At 41.4% G+C, this 20,797-nt stretch overlaps 1 protein-coding gene across 1 annotated transcript; it reads right to left on the bottom strand.

Annotated features, from left to right (window-relative positions):
* Positions 1 to 378: 378 nt before the first annotated feature.
* On the bottom strand, positions 379 to 20,561 carry cacna1sb (calcium channel, voltage-dependent, L type, alpha 1S subunit, b). The gene is made up of 45 exons (XM_077003847.1): positions 20,156 to 20,561; positions 18,692 to 18,797; positions 16,518 to 16,657; positions 15,964 to 16,097; positions 15,716 to 15,868; positions 15,401 to 15,606; positions 15,160 to 15,263; positions 14,872 to 15,011; positions 14,516 to 14,597; positions 14,277 to 14,437; positions 13,883 to 14,108; positions 13,484 to 13,691; positions 13,251 to 13,371; positions 12,983 to 13,097; positions 12,786 to 12,870; positions 12,548 to 12,617; positions 12,078 to 12,210; positions 11,471 to 11,600; positions 11,315 to 11,374; positions 11,106 to 11,212; positions 10,810 to 10,897; positions 10,589 to 10,696; positions 10,440 to 10,492; positions 10,185 to 10,331; positions 9,783 to 9,984; positions 9,267 to 9,425; positions 9,036 to 9,146; positions 8,840 to 8,923; positions 8,048 to 8,095; positions 7,675 to 7,701; positions 7,351 to 7,476; positions 7,063 to 7,128; positions 6,888 to 6,979; positions 6,641 to 6,800; positions 6,317 to 6,444; positions 6,114 to 6,210; positions 5,853 to 5,955; positions 5,646 to 5,747; positions 5,406 to 5,533; positions 5,033 to 5,155; positions 4,498 to 4,718; positions 4,014 to 4,078; positions 3,844 to 3,938; positions 2,212 to 2,301; positions 379 to 2,132 (listed from the first exon to the last, which is right to left on the bottom strand). The coding sequence occupies exons 1-45, from the start codon at positions 20,341 to 20,343 to the stop codon at positions 1,902 to 1,904; spliced, it is 5,523 nt and encodes a 1,840-aa protein (XP_076859962.1). The 5' UTR covers positions 20,344 to 20,561; the 3' UTR covers positions 379 to 1,901.
* Between the last annotated feature and the right edge of the window lie 236 nt (positions 20,562 to 20,797).

Here is a 20,797-nt window from a genome sequence, read left to right as displayed (position 1 = left end):
ACTAGTCTAGAGAGATCTAGAAGTTAAAGCCTTTTGACTAGGTAGAAATAAAAATATTTTATTTGTACTACCTTGTAATAAATAGTTGTTGCAGTTGTGGTTTGGCAAAATATACCATTTAGCGTAATTTTGAAAGTTACTATGCTAGGGATGGGCAGTCCTATGGATTACGGTCATGGTTAACTTTTCCCACTCTTACTAATGTTAAGTGTAATTTGTTTCCACTTTGCAAAAACTGGTATTTCTTGGTTAGCTGGGAAAATAATCTGTTCCTGCACAATAGGTGTCTTTCAGTGTAAGATCTGGTTAACAATTTCAGAAGGCATTAGCATTGCCAGAAAGTTATGAGATTTAAAAAAAGACTATCAAGACATTCAAAAAAGTAGAGTACTCGATTTACTTCATTCATAGTTTCTCACAGGGTTGCAAGAACTTAATTAACTTGATTATAAATGCCAGAACATTTCTCAACAAAGACATTCCACGTACAAGGCTGGCTTGGAAACATTTTTGTTCATCTACTCCCATTTGTTATATCTGTTTACTTGAAATAAGACCAAAAAAAAGAAGAAATCAACTGCTGGAGGTAAAGAAAAAAAAAAACACTTTCATAGGTCAAATAAAAAGTTACAGAGTAGAGATATAACTTCAGCAATGATGCTATCCCTCGTCTGTGGGAATCCTCAGAATCCAGCCTGGGGTGAGCACACATGAAGGATGCAGTGGGAGGGCCAAGCCAACACATGGACTCAACGAACAGCTTATTTTTAACACCACAACATGGATATCCAGCATGCTTACATAACATGATAGACTATCCAGGATATCTGGTATTTAAGGTGCATTTTGTTTCTCAACGGCAGTGTATTTAATATTCTACAGAAACCTAATATGTCTATAAAAGTAGTGACTGACTTCAAATGCATCCTCCCAGAATGCATTGACTTCCTTGCAAAAGCCTTTGTAAAGCAAATATTTTTGAACCAATTTTCTTTGATTATGTTTGGATGTATGTCAGACAAAATCAGTTACATCTTCTGAAGTGCAAAATATTGCTGTAATGATCTAGTCATCTGCAGTGAAAGAGAACATCACAACAGCCATCATGCTCAGACATTTCTTCTCCAAAAATAGTTCAGCCTTAAACAAAGTTGCAGGCAGAATAACATTTCATTATTTCCTTATTGTTGGGCCTGTGTGATGCCTTCATCAAATGCTAGTCGTTATACTCAGAAACCTCTTGATTGTTTGTTACTATCCCAGCATAAATGCTGCTAACGCCTTCAGTTGGAAGGGAATAGACTTTATCACATTGTATATGGTCTAAAATGAGTTTTTATCATTAAAAAAACCTGTATTGAAAAAAATGATTAAGAACATATCACATGACATCAAAAAGGAGCAAAGTAAAGATGTACTCTTTCAAAAGTAAGACGTTCAAGACACGTTGCTGTGTCCAGTCCTACTCACTCTTCTTATCGTCTAATAAAAAAGTCCATAGACTGAACACAGAAGCAGGTTCTGTCCCTTGATGTGACAGAAAAGAACGACCCATCAGTACACACAGTAGTATGTCTGACATGGGCTAATTTGCAGTCATACGGTTGGTTCTTTTACCATTCAGTTGTATACATGGTAAAAAATAACTGTTCTACACTTGACAAATGTCCTCTTAGATACTTTATTTCTACAAAACAAATTACATTTGTTGCAGGTGGTACCTGTTAAAGACATTTGGTAATTTTTCCCCAAGAGAACAATCAGTCAACATGTGAAAGCACATGAGTTGGTAAAACTGGTGGAGGCACAATAAAATCATGCTTTGGATTTAAGACGTTGCCAAGAAAGCCTTGGCAGAGCAGTTATGAAATAAGTCGTCAGATCTTACGGTGAGGCATGGCCTACACTGCAGAGGTGGCCTCCTCGTCCCGGGCCATCGTGGTTCTGGGTGGCACGGGGATGGGCCTCCGTTTACGCTTCACCACATTTCCGTGCTGCTCGTTCAGAATGCCCTTAGCCATGTGTTCCATATCTGCTACGCTGATTTGCAATGCATCTGCCGTTTGCTTCTTTGTCACAGAAACGAATTTGCGGTCATCAGCTAGAGTCTCGAGGCCGCCATCTCTCAGCGTCTGAGCAGTGGAGCAAAATGCTTTATAAGAGAATTATTAACTATTATTATTATTAACTGTTCACCTTAATGTGATTTACCTGTTGGATGAGTTTCTCAGAAGCTGGTGAAGACATGTTCTCTGCTGCTTTATAAGTGGCTGCTTCAGCATATGTGGGATCATAAGGAAACTGTGGGAGTAAAAATTAACACAAAGGCAAAGCTTCATGTGATCACTGCACTGTCTCAGAATTACCGTTATTGTAATTCTGTCTTGCCTAGTGAGAAATCACATTCTGGCCTCTCCAGAACACAGTGCTACATTTACACAACACGACAACAAACAGTGAAACAAATAATACAAACAACAGTACAGCTGGATATACAATAAATATCTGCAGCAGACTGTACACAACATTGTACAATAAACACATGTAAATTCTTCGGCTGAGCACTGGACAGGCCAGCATACGACTGGACCAAACACTATGCAGTGTGTGAAAAGGTTGGTGAGCTGCTATATTACATGTATTATTCAGTGCACACTGACAGTAATTTACTATGCAGTCTAAACATTGTTAGGGGAGCAGACAGCTTGTAAAATTTGAAGCGAACAATGTTCACTCTCAAGTGACTTAGTGCAGTCAGTAGTACAATAGAAGCCAGAGCAGAGGTGAGGTTGCAGTTCAGTTTGAATCTGTAAGTGTCTGTTTGGCAGATCAGTCCAGACGTCCCAGTGCCTGCTGGAAGAAACTGTGAGAATAGCATACTGTAGCCTGTTGTAAAATTGCTTTTTTGATGCATCAGGCCTTCTTTATACACCACTTTGATGGCAGGGAGACCTAAACCAGCCATGCACTGGGCTGTGTTCATTACCTGCTGCACTGCGTTCCTGTCTGAGGTAGAGTAGTTTCTCTACCAGACAGTAATGCTTCTGTAGAAGAGGATATGTATGCCCGTGTTGGCCTTCTTCCGTTCTCTTAAGAAGCAGAAGCACTTTTGTAGTGTTCAAGGACCATAAAAGATTCTTTGTGGTATCCATTGCCAGGAACTTGAAGCTGTTCACTATTTGTGCAGTAGCGTGGCAGATGTACAAGGGTTTCGAGGCACACCCTTTTGAGGTTCACGAGCATCTTCTTACAGAAACTCAGACAGACTGCTTTTCTTGCACCAGGATGCAAGTTCCCTCACCACACCACACTCCACACTCATTGTTGGTGATGATTTCGTTGACCGTAGTGTTATTAGTAAACTTGATGATAAACTTGGACTCAGCACAAGGCCTTGGGGGACTCGGGGGTCTTGGGACAAGGACTTGGGGGTTGTTCAGAGGGACAGACTGGGATGACCTAATCTGTGTTCTAACTGTCTGAGGTCTGCGCTCAAGAATCCAAGAACCTTACTTGCTCTTACTTGCAGGTTCATTAGTAAGAGCCTAGTGTTTGAGGTATAACAGTGTTAATCAAGATCAACTGCACAGAGGACTTCATGACAGTGGTGATATGTTAAACAGGGTAGTAATCAAATGAATAAGGACATTTTGGCACTGCAATGTTAGTTGCTGATTTTAAGCATGTTGTGACAACAGGGTGATGTTGAAGATATCAGCTGGTTAGTGGTCACAATCCTTGAGTATGGGGATCTGGATTGTATTATGTGATCTTATAACCTCGTTTCTCAAATGAATTCAGAGGCTTAAAAATCTGATTTTTACATAATATTGTGGATATCACCTGTGTGACATTGGTCCTCACAGTGAAATCTGACCGATGTCTGTCCTTCACGTTGTTAATAGGTGAGGAACTGTTGGCCAACACACTGGAGTCTCCTGTTGGTTAGAGTTCTCATTAGATATGCATTTGTGACAAACTGTATTTTCAGTCCATTATAATATTCTACTTACTCAAGTCTTCAAAAGATTGGTCTCTGGTTCCAACAAGTAATGGTGATTCTCTCTCAAATATAAATCTGTAAAATAAGAAGTGTCAATTGATGGTTTTCATCGACACATAGGTCATGCTCACATTAGTCTCAATGGGTCCCGGAAGTTTTACGTTTAGATATATGTTACTAATATGTTTCAACAAATATTATCTTTATTAGATCTCTGGTGCCCTTAACATGACCTTATAATTACATGACTAACCATATAAATGAATGTTTTTCAGCTCATATAACACTGAACTGCTAAAGTCCAGAGTGAGGTTTAGTTAGAAATGTAAATTGCTTGTTCTTGGAAAGAAATTTGAAAACATTGTTTCTTAGTACGCCCCTTTTATGAATGTCAGGCCCATATTATTCTATAAGCAGCTTTGCTGGTTGTCTAAATAGATATAGATGCTCTATTAGCATAGATGCTATGTTTTTGTTGGCTGCAAAGCACTCACTCCTCTGTGAAGTTAGCATTGTTGTTGGTGATGTTTGTTCTGGTTGGAGTTGGAGGGAAGAACTCTGTGTTGGGGAGAAAGACGGAGTCAGGAGGAGACTCCACGTCCTCCAGGCACGCCTCAGAGAACTGTAAGGGTCGCTGGCTGGTCTGCGCTGGCATGGGGCCACTGGTCTCAGATGCAAAAGGGTCCACACCGGTCCCAAACAGACCTCCGGTTCGCTGTGTGGACCGAAACACAGAGAGCATGAATTATCCCAGTCACCCAATACTAATTACCGGATACTAATTACATTAATGTAAATACACCTTGATATAGTATGGTTTAACTGTTCTAGTGTATCCAAATAAAAACAAAGATAAAAAAGAAGCAGACTGAAGAATTTTCAGATACACAGACGAAGGTGTGGCAGACATGTTTTTGCGTGGTTTCACATTTTAGCTAGCAAAGAAAGCAAGTTCTTAGATCTGTACTGTGAGCACCATGCTAACGCCTCTAATGTGAGGTCCAGCAGAGGTGAACTGCACTTTGTTACCCTGTAGATGCCCTCCTCGCCCCCTTCCATGGCTCTGTCCATGTCGTCCTCTGCTAGAAGGTCTCCTGAGATGGCGCGGTGGAGCTCGGTGGCAGCCTCCTCCTCTATGGTACGCAGGCCCGCCTGGCACAGGGACATCAGGGAAGGATTAATATGTGTGATGCATTATTCAGGATATGGAGATTTAATTAGGACCAATTAGATTTAATTAGTGCAATAGACCACGCCTTATTTGAGATCATTTTGAAGTGCACCGACTGGTATTGAATATAAACCTATAGTACTAAATCGGTACAAATGTCAGTTATTAGGCATGGGTGACTACTTAATCAATTAAAATAAGACAACATCACAATACTGAAGGGTGTTGTACCTTAATCTCATTGGCGTTCTTCTTTGTAGGCCTGTAGCCATAGTACTCCTCCTGACGCTTCATAAACTTACGGAAGTGCTCCTGAATCAGGAAGGTGGCATAGAACTTGCCCACTGTGACCTCATCCTCTACAGCCAATCACATGAAATCTCAGTCAGAAGGGGAGATTGGGTATTTTACATTTGCTTCATTAAGTTCATTTCCAAATAAATTCAGCATGTATTCCATACTGTTACTTACCACCAATAGGGGGAATTACTTGGTCCAGCAGTTTCATGCTGGTCCGTTTCCAGATATTCTTAATAATGATTCTCAGCTCCTCATTAGCCTGTTCAAAGTTGCCTGATAATCAAAAACACATACACACATGCAGAACACACAAAACATTCTGTAAAATACTCCTTCTCAACATTTGTAGCACTATGGATTTTCTCTAGCATTTCATACCTTCAGTTTTAATCTTCAGATCTGTTCTGACTAAAGCAAATAATGTTGCATTGAAGGTAACTGTTCCATCACTGTTCAGGGGCATGTTCATGGAAATGAGTCGCTGATGTCAAAAGGAACATGGCATCAGAAACAGGTTTCAGTCTTGGTGACTCAATCTGGCACATCAGTATGGTATAGGTTATGATGTCATATGGTATGTTATGGTATCATATGTTATGATATAATCAAGTCTGATGGTAATTTCCCATTTTGGCTTACCTTGCATGCTGAGAGGTGAGGGCAGAATTTCCCAAAACCCAATGGTGGTGGGATCCTTCTCAGAAGAGTCACCACATCCAGATGTTTAATTCGCCCCCTTTAGATCAAAAGCAACAGCTGGATTTATTCATAAGACAAGAAGGATCAAATGATACAAAACAAGGAAATATCATTGTTTTCTTTTTGTTTTTTGTTTTACTCACGTTGCCTCAGGATCATACTCAGCCCAGATCTTCTTGAACTCATCCAGATGATGTGGACCAAGGATTGACCAATCGTGGGTGAGGTAGTCAAAATTGTCCATAATGATAGCCGCAAATAAATTGATAATCTGCAGGACAGGACACCATTTTATCATTAAGCAGATAACTCAGCAGATAGTAGTGGATTATTCCAATATGAGTTCAACTGAAATGCAAAAACACCTGAAAATCATTTTCCTCTTTTTCTTGAGTTCGTAATGTTAAAAGATTTAAATAAATTAAAAATTGCTGTCTTCAATCAATTACAGCCCTATGAGTGCTCACCAAAAACGAACATATCATGTTGAAACTCAGGAAGTAGAAGACAGCGAAGTTCGTGCCGCAGCTGTGCTCCTCTCCCGGACCGTAGTCCGATTTCGGATCACAGAGCTTGCCAGACATACAGGCCAGCATCAGCTTCTGCCATGCCTCTCCTGTGGAACATCTACAAAGCCAAGGAGAACCCAGTTTTACCATTATGCATCACGTTCCCTGCGGGCCACAGCGCTGCTGAGCAAAAGGTCAGACGCACCGGAAGAGCACCAGAATGGCCTGGGGGAATGTCTGGAAGTTGCTGTTGCGGTTGATCTCTGTGCCGTCCACCAGGGCTATCTTACCAAACACCTGGGGGAGAGGGACAAGAGGGAGATTGATCGCCATGAAACATCATGTCTGAAAATAGTACGGAGAGCTAAGGGGAACCTTACCTGCATCCCTATGACAGAATAGATGAAGAAGAGCATTACTATGAGGAGGGCCACATGAGGGAATGCCTGGAGGGAGAGAGAGCGAGAGAGAGAGAGAGAGAGAGAGAGAGAGAGAGAGAGAGAGAGAGAAAGATTGATTAAAGATTGTGCGCTGTAAAATCAAATCAAATTTTGTGGCCAAATTCACATTAGCGAGGACAAAAGATATAATTTGAGGATCATCAGCATGACTGTGCAGTTCTAGCAGATGTCTAAGAATCAGATGCTAAACCAGCCTCCCTGTCTGACCTGGAAGGACTTAATGAATGTCCACAGCAGGTTTCGAATGCCCTCCGAGCGGTTTAGCAGCTTTATCAGACGCATGACACGGAAGAGCCGGAAGAACGTGATAGACACACGAGCGTTTTCTTCATACTGTGGTGCAACGAAAATTCAGAACTTAGTAAAAAAAGATATGAGTCATTTGTTTTATGATAGAATTTGATTGACTTGAATAACATTGTTAACAAATGTAACTGCATGATGTAATTGGATTACAATAACAAAAAATACTTTTTAAAAAGTAATTTTGATAATGTTATACAAGCACATTAATGTCCAAATGAAACTCACAGCAATTGCCTGCATTGGATTTGTTTCCTGAAAAGTGACACAAAAAATTTTGGTATTTAATATAGACATATGCCATTCCATAACACGTTTTTTTAATTAATCCCAAAACCCCCATTTCTGAGCATCTAGTTTCTACATTTTAAAGAAGGGCTAGAACACTTAACAATTCTTAAATTTGATGTAACAGTAAAGCATTCACAAAGATAAAAAATAAAGGTTTTGTTTATGTAACAAATCACGTTAGCTTAACGAGTTATAGCTTTTGAAACTTCTGTTGCCTTTCTGTAGTGTTCTTTGGTGTTAGGGTGGTCAACGTATGCCAGTGTCAGTACAGCTGGTCATACAGCAAGGTCCATGCAGAGGAGATGTTTACCGCACAGCCATGGAGGCAGTACAATCCACCACTGGACTCCAACGCAGCCTACAGCATCTCAGCAGAGCACGGGTCACATGATAATGTGAAAGAAGGAAAGTGGGAAGGAGACGTAGAAGGGAAAGAAAGAAAGAAAGCAAGAAAGAATGAAAAGGAAGGAAGAAAGAAAGCACATTGATCTCGAGGGAAATCGTGTGTTGATGGAAAAACAAACAAGCAAAAAACCCACATTTGAATAAAGGCACAAATAAAAGAGAAAACCAAAGCATGCCGTACCACACAGTGATGGGCGTGATAGCAAAAAAGAAAACTAAAACCACAGACAATTCATAAAGTGCCCCAGAAATCATTGTTCTGTAATATACGATGATGTTACAGATGGTAGAAAGACCAAATGATCACAGGTAGTGAGAAAAACACCAAGTGATAAAATAGATGAGGTGAGTCTAGTCTTGATGGTGGTGAGTAGCCTTGATGGTGGTGAGCTAGTTGTAGGATCCCCACCAACCACTGAGGAACCACAGGGCCTCTCAGAATTCCTGATTCATGATTAATATCCATGATTTTACAGATGCTTTGTACCAGGGGCGATTTTAGGATCTGGTCTTTAGGGGTGCCCAGCCCCCAGTGCTCACAGAGGCACAATACCAAAGTATTGCGCAGGTACAGAGCAAGGTTTTTGCATAATATAATATTTAAAAAATGTGTTGAGCCAGGGGGTGCTGAGCAACTTCACGGTGGTGCTCTAGCACCACTAAAAATACCCTAGCCTCGCCCCTGCTTTGTACTCACATCAACCTGACTGAGGACGACATCCACAATGCTTCCGACCACAATGAGGAAATCAAACACGTTCCAGGGGTCTCCAAAATAACCCTGCACATGGCGTCCAGGAAGAGAAACAAAGCCTTTATTCAAGGTCTTGTTGAGGATTTTTGCAGAAATATTCAGGTTCTTGTACATGCAGAAAGAAAATGTAACTCATTACCTTTGCTTTGAAAGCGATAAGTTTGACAATCATCTCAATCGTGAAAAGGACCGTAAATATTACGTTCAGAGTGTCTGACAGTTTGGTTATGTGGTCTGACTGGTTACAGTGCTACATAAAAAAAACATAAACAAATTCATTACTCCATGTTTATGTACAAGAATTATGTATCATTTCAAATATTTCCTAACATAGTCAATGACGCAACCTGCTCATATTTGAGTGGCACACCTGCATTCCCAGACATAGAGTGTTGAGTATGATGAGTAGGAACATGAGGTACTCGAAGTAGCTGGAGGTCACCAGGTACCAGACGCGGTACTGGTGAGGGTTCTTCGGGATGTAGCAGCGTAGGGGCAACGCCTTCAGAGCGTACTGCACACACTGGCGCTGGAGTGAGAACATCACACAGGGAACCCGTTAGATTACTTGGAACAAGGCTGAAATTATGCCATCATGCCCCTCCCCAAAATGCCCAGAATGGTCAAAAGTGACCAGTGAACCTCCATAATGTTATTACTACATGTTATAGCATGTGGTAATATGTTATATAATGTACTGTATGTATTATGTACAATATATTATCCAGTAGTCCTACTGTTATGAATGTTGTCAAGGACTATTCCTTTTACATCAACTTTATACATTTCTTTTGCAAAGTGGACTAGCTATCTATTAGCTATAGCCTACACTATTATTTTGAACTAATAGACATGTGTCCCACAGAACATGGCATAAACTGGAGACCTGGTTCTTGTCCAGCTCACAGTCTTTGAACTCCTGCTCTCCCTGCTCTCTGAAAGTGACAATGATGAAGCCCACAAAGATGTTCATCATAAAGAAAGCGATGGTGATGATGTAGATGACGAAGAACAAAGAGATGTCCACCCGATTGTTATACACTGGGCCTCTGTTTTCTGCATCAGAGTCCACTGCTTTATAAAGCAACCTGAGGACAAGGGACAAACAGAAGAAACCACACTCGTCAAATGGCTCTCGAAACACTCGGAAAGCTGTTTGGGTCTCAGCAAAGAGACCTTCAAGCAGCACAGTGAAAGAGCTACGAACGTAACACTCCAATGTGAGGGAAGCATCATTAGATAAGTTCTGAGAGACAAGCGTGACAACGGTCCCGTCCCGCACGCTCACTCTGGCCAGCCCTCGAGTGTGGAGACGGTGAAGAGAGCGAGCATGGCATTCAGCACATTGTCGAAGTTGAAGTCACCGTTGACCCACTCCCGCTGACGGATCTCCGTGTCGTGCAGCGTGTTCTGCACGTGCTTCACAAACACTCCCCTGAGATGCAGAGACAAGAGGGCATCAGTAACACAGACAACATCATAAGTGTCTTCAACATCTAAACAGGGGAAGCGTTCTGATGACAGACACGGCTACTGCACTTACTGACACTCTTCCTCAGTCATTTTTAAAGGGTCCGTACAAGAGTAAAATTTTCCCTTGAAAAAGAAACAAAACAGAAACAGGATTACTCAATTTCCTTTCAAACAAAAACATTTGTAAATATAATTAGACAGGTTCAATGTACATCTCACCCTGAAGAGTTGGACTCCAATGCACGCAAACATGAAGTTTAAGAGCAAGGTGACCAGAATAATATTACCAATAGTTTGGATGGCTACAAATACACACTGGACCACATGCTGCAAAAGAAAGATAATTCAAATTAATCTTCATAAAAATAGCCATAATCTATTAAAAGACGCATAAAGGTTTGTTTTTGTATCAGCAGGTGTTATAGAAAGACTCTACACACCTTCAGTCCTTTGGCTCTGTTGATGGCCCTAAGTGGTCTCAGAACCCTCAACACCCTGAGGATCTTAATTACAGAGATGGCACTGGACCTGTGAAGGGTAAAGATATCACATTCCCCTCAGAAGCAGAACCAGCAAAGATCTTCACATACTATAGCAAGGAAGACGTGCCCATGATAATGGACTCAAAACCCCAGGCTAGTCACGCAGTCTAATTGCACATGAAAATACTCCACATAGCATCTGTCCACTGTTAGTGGTTAAGAGGCGAGACACTGTGAAACAGAACTGTACTTACTCCAGTCCCATGGAGAGGAGGGACACGCAAACAACGACGAGATCCAGGATGTTGAAGGAATTCCGGCAGAAGGAGCCCGTGTGCAGGAATGCACCGTACACCGTCATCTAAAACACGACATTCAAGAGGCACACGCTCATCACTCAACAGTTTATTTGAAAGTCACAGAGGAATTTCTCACTAATTATTTCTTAAGTGAAGCAGCTTACTTTGAGCACAATCTCAATGGTGAAGAATGATGTGAAGACGATATCAGCATAAGCCAAGATCTATAAATGTAAAATCATTAGTGTTCATTGATTTGAACAATGTTGATGTTTCAGTTGAATGCACAGAGCGGCGGTTTTGTTGAGGACGGTCGGCACCTTATTCCTAAATGAGTTGGGATCAATGGGATCCTCGGCAGCCAGAGAGATACTGCTGAGGAGGATGAGGAGGAGGATGAAGTTGGTAAATGGGGTAGCATTGATGATTCTGTGGCACACTTTGCGTAACCTGTCAAGTGAAATCACAGCAGACTGTAAAGGCAGACAGACACTACGTTTTCTCACATTAAAGGATATAATGAAGATAATGTGTAACTTTTGGAAATTGTTGTATCTGGCCTGCATGACCAGTCAGTGCTTTACAATAAGAAACTAATGACAGTTGGACTAATAAATATAACTTCCTCTTTAACTCTTTTTTTTTCAAAGGAAATAGTACTGGTGGATAATTGAAACATGTGTATGTGAATCCAAAGTGTGTAAATATTTACTGACACATTGATGGTATATTTTGTTTTGTCATTATCTATTTTGTTCTGACATTATGTTCTATCAAACTGTGAGGAATCATATCAGAGGAAACAAATGCATAGGGCAACATTACAACATAAGCTGTATTTAGGCACTTAAGATAGTAATAATCTGTGATAGGATGGTATGGATTTGGCCCTGGCAGGTTTTTTCATCATCAATGTGGGAGACTCACTTGTTCTCTGGGCCAAAGATGAAAAAAGAGCTGGCGTTGGGCATGGGCACCACCGTCTCCTTGAGCTGAAGATCAGCCATGGGCCGGGGCCTCGGGCTGATGGGGATCTCTGGTTCTTCCTCCTCATCATCACCTGAGCAATGGAGATGGCTCATGTAAAATCACTGTCCTATTCAATACCAGATATTGTTGCTTCTGATTTGGACAAGAAGGCCATTTTGTCTAAGTTATTTTTGAATGCTATGATTTATAAATTAGCTAATCCCGTTTGAAAAATGGCAACACCGTGATTTTAAATTTAGAATACATCCCACAAATGACCATAGGAGCCTATAGGTAGCATTTAGCCTTACTTATAAATAGTGCAGCTATCACTGCCTTTGACCAAACTTAGAGCCATACTGCATAACATACTGACACACAGCTGCGTAAACCGCCCCAGCTTAAAGAGAGGAGTGGTGCTGCTTTACCTGGGAAGTCTGCAGGAGGAAAGGGGTCCTTCACCTCCTTTACATTCGATTCAAACTCATCGATTTTAAGCTGAAGAAAACACACATGGCAGGATGGGCAGAATGTTCTACAGACCACATCACATGTCAAATATAACGGGCTATACTGGGGTCTTCTTCACTCATACCTCTATAACACAAGGGATCGTTTGTCTCAGCCATGACATCCTAAAATGAATGTTATATAGATGTTTAGTACCTTTGCAGTTGTGGGCATGCCTTCAGTTTTGTGTTTCTTGATCACCATAGCTTTCTCTTCCTCACCCTTTTGTGGTGGGGCTGCTCTAAGAGGGGGAATTAAAAAATTAAAGATTAATATTACACAAAGTATTGGTTTTTTAAAGATGCGAGCACTTCAACAGAGAGATCAACAGAGAGTTAAATTAGCGTCTATACCTCATGAGTTTCTTCCTAGCTTTCTCCTCCTCTTTTTCCTTCTGTGCTGAGGAAAGGCTCTCAGCTTCAGTTAGGCTGTCCACAGCAATGGCCAGGAACACGTTCAAGAGGATGACTGACCACCACCCATTTAGAAAAATAAGCCTTATGTCTTTACATTACATTTGTCCCGGACCAGACTAAACCACTTTTAACATCAACTTAAATATCAACTTTTAAAGTACACATCATCCCAAATCATATTTGTATACAAGTTTCAGAAGGATACAGTTTCCACAAATATACAGGATGATGAAGTAAATGCTGACAAGAATTCCAGGAAAACTTGGTCCACCGTGAGCCATGATTCCATTATACATGATGGTATCCCACTCCTCTCCAGTTAGGACCTGAACATGACACATAATCAGCTTTCATTCAGCATGTACTGTATATGAATTGAATCTTGGTGAAGAAGTGAAGCTTGCTTTAGGACTGACAGACGGGCAGCACTGTAAGTACCTGGAACACACTGATGAGAGCCTGTGGGAAGTTGTCAAAATTGCTACGCTGCACATCTCTGTCAGGGAAGTTGAATTTGCCTCCAAAGACTTGCATGCCCAGCAGAGCGAAGATGACAATAAAGAGGAAGAGCAGGAGAAGGAGCGAAGCAATGGAGCGCACTGAATTTACCAGGGAGGCCACAAGGTTACTAAGAGATTTCCAGTACCTAAACCCCCCCCCCCAAGAAATAATAACAATAAACAACCACATGAAACTAACAATGAAGCACTTCACAACTACACTTTTGAGGGAAAATATACTACTATTGTGTAATAAGCACTTACACCAAAGTTGGTCTATAAAGTGAGTGTAGAATATATTTGGTTTAAATCTACTGCTGTGGTGGACAGAACCTACTTTGTGATCTTCACCAGCCGTAGGAGACGAATGCACCTCATTACAGAAATGCCCAGTGATGTCATGACGTTTGCTGAAACCAAGATGATCTCCAGTATTCCCACAGTGACAATGAAGAAGTCAAATCGATTAAAAATTGACATGAAGTAGGTTCGCAGACCAAACGCATACATCTTCGCAAACATCTCAATTGCGAAGCAGGTGAGGAGGATTGAATTAACTGTATCTGCAATCAGAAATATGAAGAGAGAGACAGTTTGGAATTCCTACATTTCTTGCAGCCATCTGAATATCAGCCATCTGAATATATAAAACCATGTCTTTACGATGCCTCTATTAGAAACAGAGTGGAGATATAAATACATTTGTTCGGTTGCAGGTTCATGAAGCTGACCTTGAAACCGAGTCGTCCGTTCGGTTTGGGGATGATGCTCAGATGCAATGGCCAAGGTGTTGAGGAGAACAACCAGGATCACCAGCCAGTTGAACATTTTGGATTTAACCCATATATTACACTTCCTCCGAAAGACCCGGTTCCAGCGACGTGCAAGGCGACTAGGGGTCAGAGGTCAACACTGAGTATGCTGAGACAGAGGTTAGTTTATGATATAATGAAATGTTTAACATACTTACAAGTAATACACTATACGGTTTAAACCCTCCATTTCATAAAGGCTGTCCATCTCCGAACCACTGTCTTTCAGAGGAAGAAGACCTGTCATGAGGGGAGAGACCCATCAGCTATCAACAGAATTTTTTTATATATATGTATAAATATGTATACATATATATGTATATATATGTATTTTTTAAAAATAATTATTTATTACAAGTTAAAGATTGAGTCAGATGGCTAAATTTAGAACGCACGCACACACATGTTTGGTATGAATGCAAAGCCTGCAGCCTATATTTGGAAACCTATATCTGGAGATCATTAATCACCATCAACAGTAGTTTGGGGGCTGCATATTAAATATAACCCACACCTTCAAGGTCAGCATCTATAACTTCAGCGTGATTGATCCATTCCATGTAACCTTCAAGATCTTCATCCATCTGCTGGCGCTCTCGCAACTTCTGGTACTCTCCTCTGGATCTACATTTCTCCCTCTCCTTGGTAAATTCACTACAAAGAGGTTGAAATGATGTGATTGAGTTAGAGCACACTGTTTAGGACACTGGGTTATGGAGCACAGTGTGGGGCAGAGTGAGGTAGGCGGTTCAGATGACTGAATGGCCAGTTCAGTGGATATTTAAGCAGGATGACCATTTACCCACTGAGTACTCCAAGAACCAGGTTGAGCACAAAGAAGGATCCCAGAATAATCAGAGACACAAAATACAACCATGGCCAGTCGTTCCCAATGGCGTCATTCACCTGAAAGACAACAGAAACGATGCTTTTGACCAGCCGCACTACCACGCGTCATTTTAAGAGGACTTTGTTGCAGTGTAATAGATCTCAACTTATGGTTTACTAGAAACAGTGGGAAATTAACCAATGCCTGCAATTACCCAGTAGAGCACATGGGTCCAACTCTCCATCGTGATACACTGGAAGACTGTGAGCATGGCAAAGCCAATGTTGTCAAAATGGGTGATGCCGAAGTTAGGCCCCGCCCAGCCTGCACTGCACTCTGTCCCATTGATGGCACATCGACGGCCATTTCCAGCCTGGGCACAGGGGGATGGCACTTCATTATCCCTTAAGGCAATGATGTCTGCAACAGAGGACAAGAACATTCTGGATTATTCATCTGGATTACCCAGACAACTGACCAAAGGTGGACGACAATACAATACAATATACACAAAAGCCGCCTCCCTAACCTGTTCCCTGGTAATAGCACGTTTTGTGCATCTTGCATTTGAACAGCTCTAAACCCATGATGCCGTAAAGGGTGACCAAGAAGAAGACCAGCAGAGCGATGTGGAACATGGGCAGCATGGCTTTCAGAATGGAGCTCATCACCACCTGCAAGCCTGATAAGGAAACAGGAAACAGCTCTTGAGACTTCCTGCTAGCGTTGGGCCATCCGTGTTCACATTATAGCAGGATTCAAGGGGAGGACACGTACTGGGAACTCCAGAGACGAGACGAAGTGGCCGGAGCACACGAAATGCTCGGAGAGCTTTCATGTCGAACCCTCCTTTCTTCTCTGTGGGGATTCCTGCTATCATGTTGATTATGTCCACTGCAAAGGTGAAGAGTCTGGGCACAACATATTGTAAATGCAAAGAATTTTAACAACAGATCTTGTGAATTTGGCTGTTTCATTTACAGTATATGGAAAAAAAACAGTAAAGAAGGTTCCTGTTAAAAAGTACTCATGTAATAATGATCAAGTGACTAATATTGTAATCAGGCATACATAATCTGAACACACTATCATGTAGTGACTTTCTATAATATTTCCCTCGTGCATGTGTAGGGAGTATTGCAATACATCACCTCTTTGTGCACGTACTCTAATGCCAGAGGTGCCTAAGCACCCTTGTCCTATAAAAACATCCTTACTAGTTTGTCATGTTTCACTATAGATGAAAATGATGAGGCTCTGATGGAGGCTGCTGTGGTCCATGTGGAGGAAGAGCACTCAAAGGTCAAAACAGGTGTTCAGAGTCACCTCACCCCATAAACACGATGACAAAGTCCAATATGTTCCAACAGTTCCGCAAATAGGCGCCTTCATGGAACAAGAACCCATACGCAACTATCTTCATGAAACACTCCACAGTGAAAATGACCAGAAAGACATACTCCAAGCTCTCCTGCAACAAAAAGAATAAAATAAACCCCATTACGGATAATTATAACATGCAAGCAGACATGCTTGGTTCAAATGAATTAAACATTGAATAAACTGCTGTGTCAGGTCCCTGCCTTCCTCAGCTCCATGCTTTTATTCTCTCAGGCCACTGCAGGTTATCATGACCAATGTTTTTACCAAATGGCACCCTCTAGTGGGCCAGAAGTGTAAGTGGGCTACGAATTTATCTCCAGTGCCTTCTTGATTATAGATTTTGTTGTGCACCTCCAGTCACAGAAACTACATTTAATTTAAATTTTTAGTTGATATCCTTATTACTTTCATCTCTGGTCTTTCAGTCCTTTTAGAGTAATTTTGAGCAACCCAAATTATACAGAAGGTGTTTAGCATACACCGATGGCCTTTCCAGTGTTTAACAACCAATTGAATCAGACATTTTTTTATGTTTTAACATTCTTTTAACTATAACAACCATCAATAACCTAGCTTAAGAAAAATAAGGTCCATTTTGAACATTGTTTTATTTGCATTCATCATGTATGTTCTTATACCATGGGAAAGCAAAGCATTCTGAGTTGGAGGCCATGTGTATGCCATTATGCCCAGCTCCACTCTAACACTGGATATGCTGTCACTTAAATGCTTCTGCCTTACAGACCTCGGTAATGCTATACTATGTTTGCTCAGATCTGCAAACAACAGTACGACAGTGCAGGGGCTATTCATACTACCGTCCTGCCCCACTGCTCACTCTTTTAAATAGCACAAAGCTCATGGTATTTCAAACAACACGAAGCCCCTGTTTACCTGACACTTTACCTCAATTAAGAAATTAATTAGGACCTGAATACTCAAAGTCTCTCTCAATCAATGTTTTCAATGTTTACACTTTACAAACACAACTATGTGAATCTTCAGTAATCTAGCTCCAGCACACCTAGTCTGCAAATGTATTATATATATATATATATATATATATATACACACACACACACACACACACACACACACACACACACAGACCCAGGTGATTTCACTGCTCAGACATGCCCAGTATCTCACTATTAAATGCGGATCGAATCATCGAACTCTGCTGGTTTACGTCAGTGTGGTGTCTGACTCCCCACAGCGAACATATAAGCAGAGCCTGTAGGTGGGGGCTGACGGTCCCGTTTCTCAGCTTGTGTTTCGTGACATTTCTTGAGGAACGGACAGGCTCGTGGCACAAACTGCAGCCACAGCTGAGGGCATGTGGGGGAGTAATTGTAGAAATCACAACTCAGAGGTCAATCTGAAATCCAATCACACTCTGGAAAATCTACTACTAGAGCTCTGACTCAGCATGGTGCCAAGCAGTGAATCTGACCCTTGTGTTTCAAATGCTGATTAGGTTGGATGTTGTATTACATTTTGTTGGTTGTAAGCTTTAAACGTTACACGGAAAACCCTACACCATTGACACAAAGTTATGACATTTTTGTTTACATTTTACAAAATTCATTTATGACTAACTGGAACTTACTTTTAATTTAAAATTCTGTATAAACTCACATTCTAATTATTGAAGGATTAGAATTAGGCTGTAGGCTACATTAAACAAAGTTCCTGTTGTCTTGGTTTCTAAAGAATTTACAGAACTTTGGTGCCCATAATGACCCCTTAAAGATACTGGAGTTTGTAATGCCCAGGCTACAGAGCTCTGGGAATAGTTTCTACACAGCAGAGCTTAGTCACTTAGTTAAACTTGCAGTATGAGCAACCAACTAACAATGTGCCAGGCTGGCATGTTGTGTAAGGCTGGCATGTTGTGTAAAGGACATTTTAGTCTCATAATCACTGCCTTGGTATAAGATGATTTCCAGACAAAACCAAATCCCTTCAATACCAAAATAAATAAACATTTCACTAAGTATTAATTTTTGAATACTCTTGATTATTGAGACTCTTAAATGATCATTCAACCAAAGTAGTACAGCATGAGTACAGCATCAGGAAGAAAGACCACCAAAACACTCACACAAACATTGGGACTCACCAAGGTGGAGTTGGTGTAATTGGTGTCATCCTCAGGCATCGGCAGAAACACAGCTAAAGCCACACAGTTAGCAAAGATAGTAAGCAGGATGGTGATCTCAAATGGCCTGGTAAACACTGTTCAGGAAAACACTGTCCAAGCAACATAAAACACCCATTACATTTGCTAATGCTAGAGAAATTAACTACTAACCTAACACATGAACATAAACCTGGACTGTATTTAGCATCAAAACGCACTGGGGTCGTCCTATGGGTTGTATACCAAGAAGGGTATTACAGTGTAATGGGTTTGCTCTCTAAGGAAGAACACTAATTCTTGCACAAACAAGAATTGACTGGTGAAAAACGTACTTATTAGCTTAGGACCACATTTACTATGTGAAAACTGCAGGGTGTTTGTCATTACCTTGAACTTTTCCATAAGTAAAAGATAAAGGATTTCTCTAACAAAATAAGCTAATTTTACATAATACTTAACCTATTTGATTTATAGAGAGCTATAGCATGTGTTTCTGAAATCAGTTCTAATCATTTCAAGTTCTGAATTTATGAAAACTGAAAATTGCCTTAAGCAATAGCAGCTATGTTTAGATATTTTGCCCAATATATATGGTACTGATCACTTGTGTGGAAACTTAATGAATCTGCCATACACTGCAATGCGTTACAATATAGGACAACTAACCCGTGTTTGCCATTGCATGTGAATATGCATTTCTGCCACCAGAGGGCACAACATCAGAATTTCCCTGCTAGCTCAGCATCATGTCCAGTACGAGTGATCTCACACAACAGCTGCATACACCAAGAATACTATCAATCCATTTAAACACACTTATCAAAAATGGCCCCATACTTGCAACTAAAGGTTGGCTCAAAGCTAACACAAGCCACACCACCATACATGGGGTGGTATACATTTCTGTAGGCACTATCAAAGAAAACAATGTGGTCAGTGTGGTCGTGACAAGGAAGGAACTTAACAAGATCAATAACAGAAACTGCAGCTGTTGAGCATTTGTGTTATTGTGTTATTGGCAAACTATTGATGTCTAACACCACATGCTAGACAGCTGATCACTTAGCACACAATTAATGGTCATTTTCAATAGTGTTTAACTGCCAGGCTCTAAATGATATGGAGTTATTTGTCAGACTAACACTATTCAAGAGGAAGGGGGCCTGATGGATAACAAAAGCTTAACACCTTCAATCCACTGCCTGACATTTCATCACCTGGGCCATTCCTGTATTAGGAAACTACACAAACAGCTGTGCCTTTTCTATTTCTCTCTCACCACTCACCACTGGCAGTAACATTTGTGAAAATGTCTTTCTCTGCAACAAAAGACACGCCAAAAGAATAGTAATGGCGTCTCTGGCCAAACACTGGTTGTCTCAGTAAAGCTGCAGTGAAAGCTCGTCATGCAGGTTTGCACGTAGGAGCTCATTTAAAGGATACTTCCACTCCACAAAGCTGATGCAGTGTTTGCGGAAGCGGTTTTTGAGCGTGAAGAAGAACAGCGTGCGAGCGGGCCGTGGGTTGCCACCAGTGGCCTGCAGTTTCTTCAACTTCTCCCTCTGCTTCCTCTTCAGCTCCTCCTCGCTCATGATGAACGAGGCCAGGGCCGGCCCTCCGCTCGAATCCATGTTGGGATAATTCCTCTAGCCCGAAGCGTTTTAAGTCCAAGAGATAATGCCCACAGAGCAGCCTGACGGTCGTTAACCAGTGTTCCACGCCCTGTAGTGCGAATCCCAACTTTAAGGTCCGCCGGCGTCCCGGACGTCTGGGTGAGACCTTCAGTCACACTCCTCCTGGTCTGCCCTCCGTCTCCCTACGGCTCTCCCTCTGTCTGATGGAGAGACTCTCTTTGGCCCCCGGCCCCTGCTCGGAAACCTACACCAAGGAAGGAGAAATTAGAGTGCAGAGCATTTGCCTGCAGTTGGCCCATGTCAGGTTTATATATAGACAAGCAGCAAGTGTCCATGCTTGGGGCTGGGGAAGAGAGTGGAGGTAGTAAAGGGTCTGTTTGGGGCCATCACACAGCAGGCGGCAGGTCAACACAGACAAACAACAGCCAGAAAGCTTCAGCTTTACAGATTT

The sequence above is a fragment of the Brachyhypopomus gauderio genome, chromosome 4, assembly GCF_052324685.1.
Source record: "Brachyhypopomus gauderio isolate BG-103 chromosome 4, BGAUD_0.2, whole genome shotgun sequence".
In the NCBI taxonomy this organism is placed as follows: domain Eukaryota; kingdom Metazoa; phylum Chordata; class Actinopteri; order Gymnotiformes; family Hypopomidae; genus Brachyhypopomus; species Brachyhypopomus gauderio.
This window is presented reverse-complemented; position numbering and strand designations above follow the sequence as displayed.

Coding starts and splice junctions, on each gene's coding strand:
- cacna1sb (XM_077003847.1), bottom strand. CDS start 20,343: ATGGATTCGAGCGGAGGGCCGGCCCTGGCCTCGTTCATCATGAGCGAG. Junction 13,098..13,250: donor CCTGTATATTTGTGGAAACT/GTATCCTTCTGA, acceptor GGTGGTGGTCAG/TCATCCTCTTGAACGTGTTC. Junction 11,601..12,077: donor ATCTTTGGCCCAGAGAACAA/GTGAGTCTCCCA, acceptor TTCACTTGACAG/GTTACGCAAAGTGTGCCACA.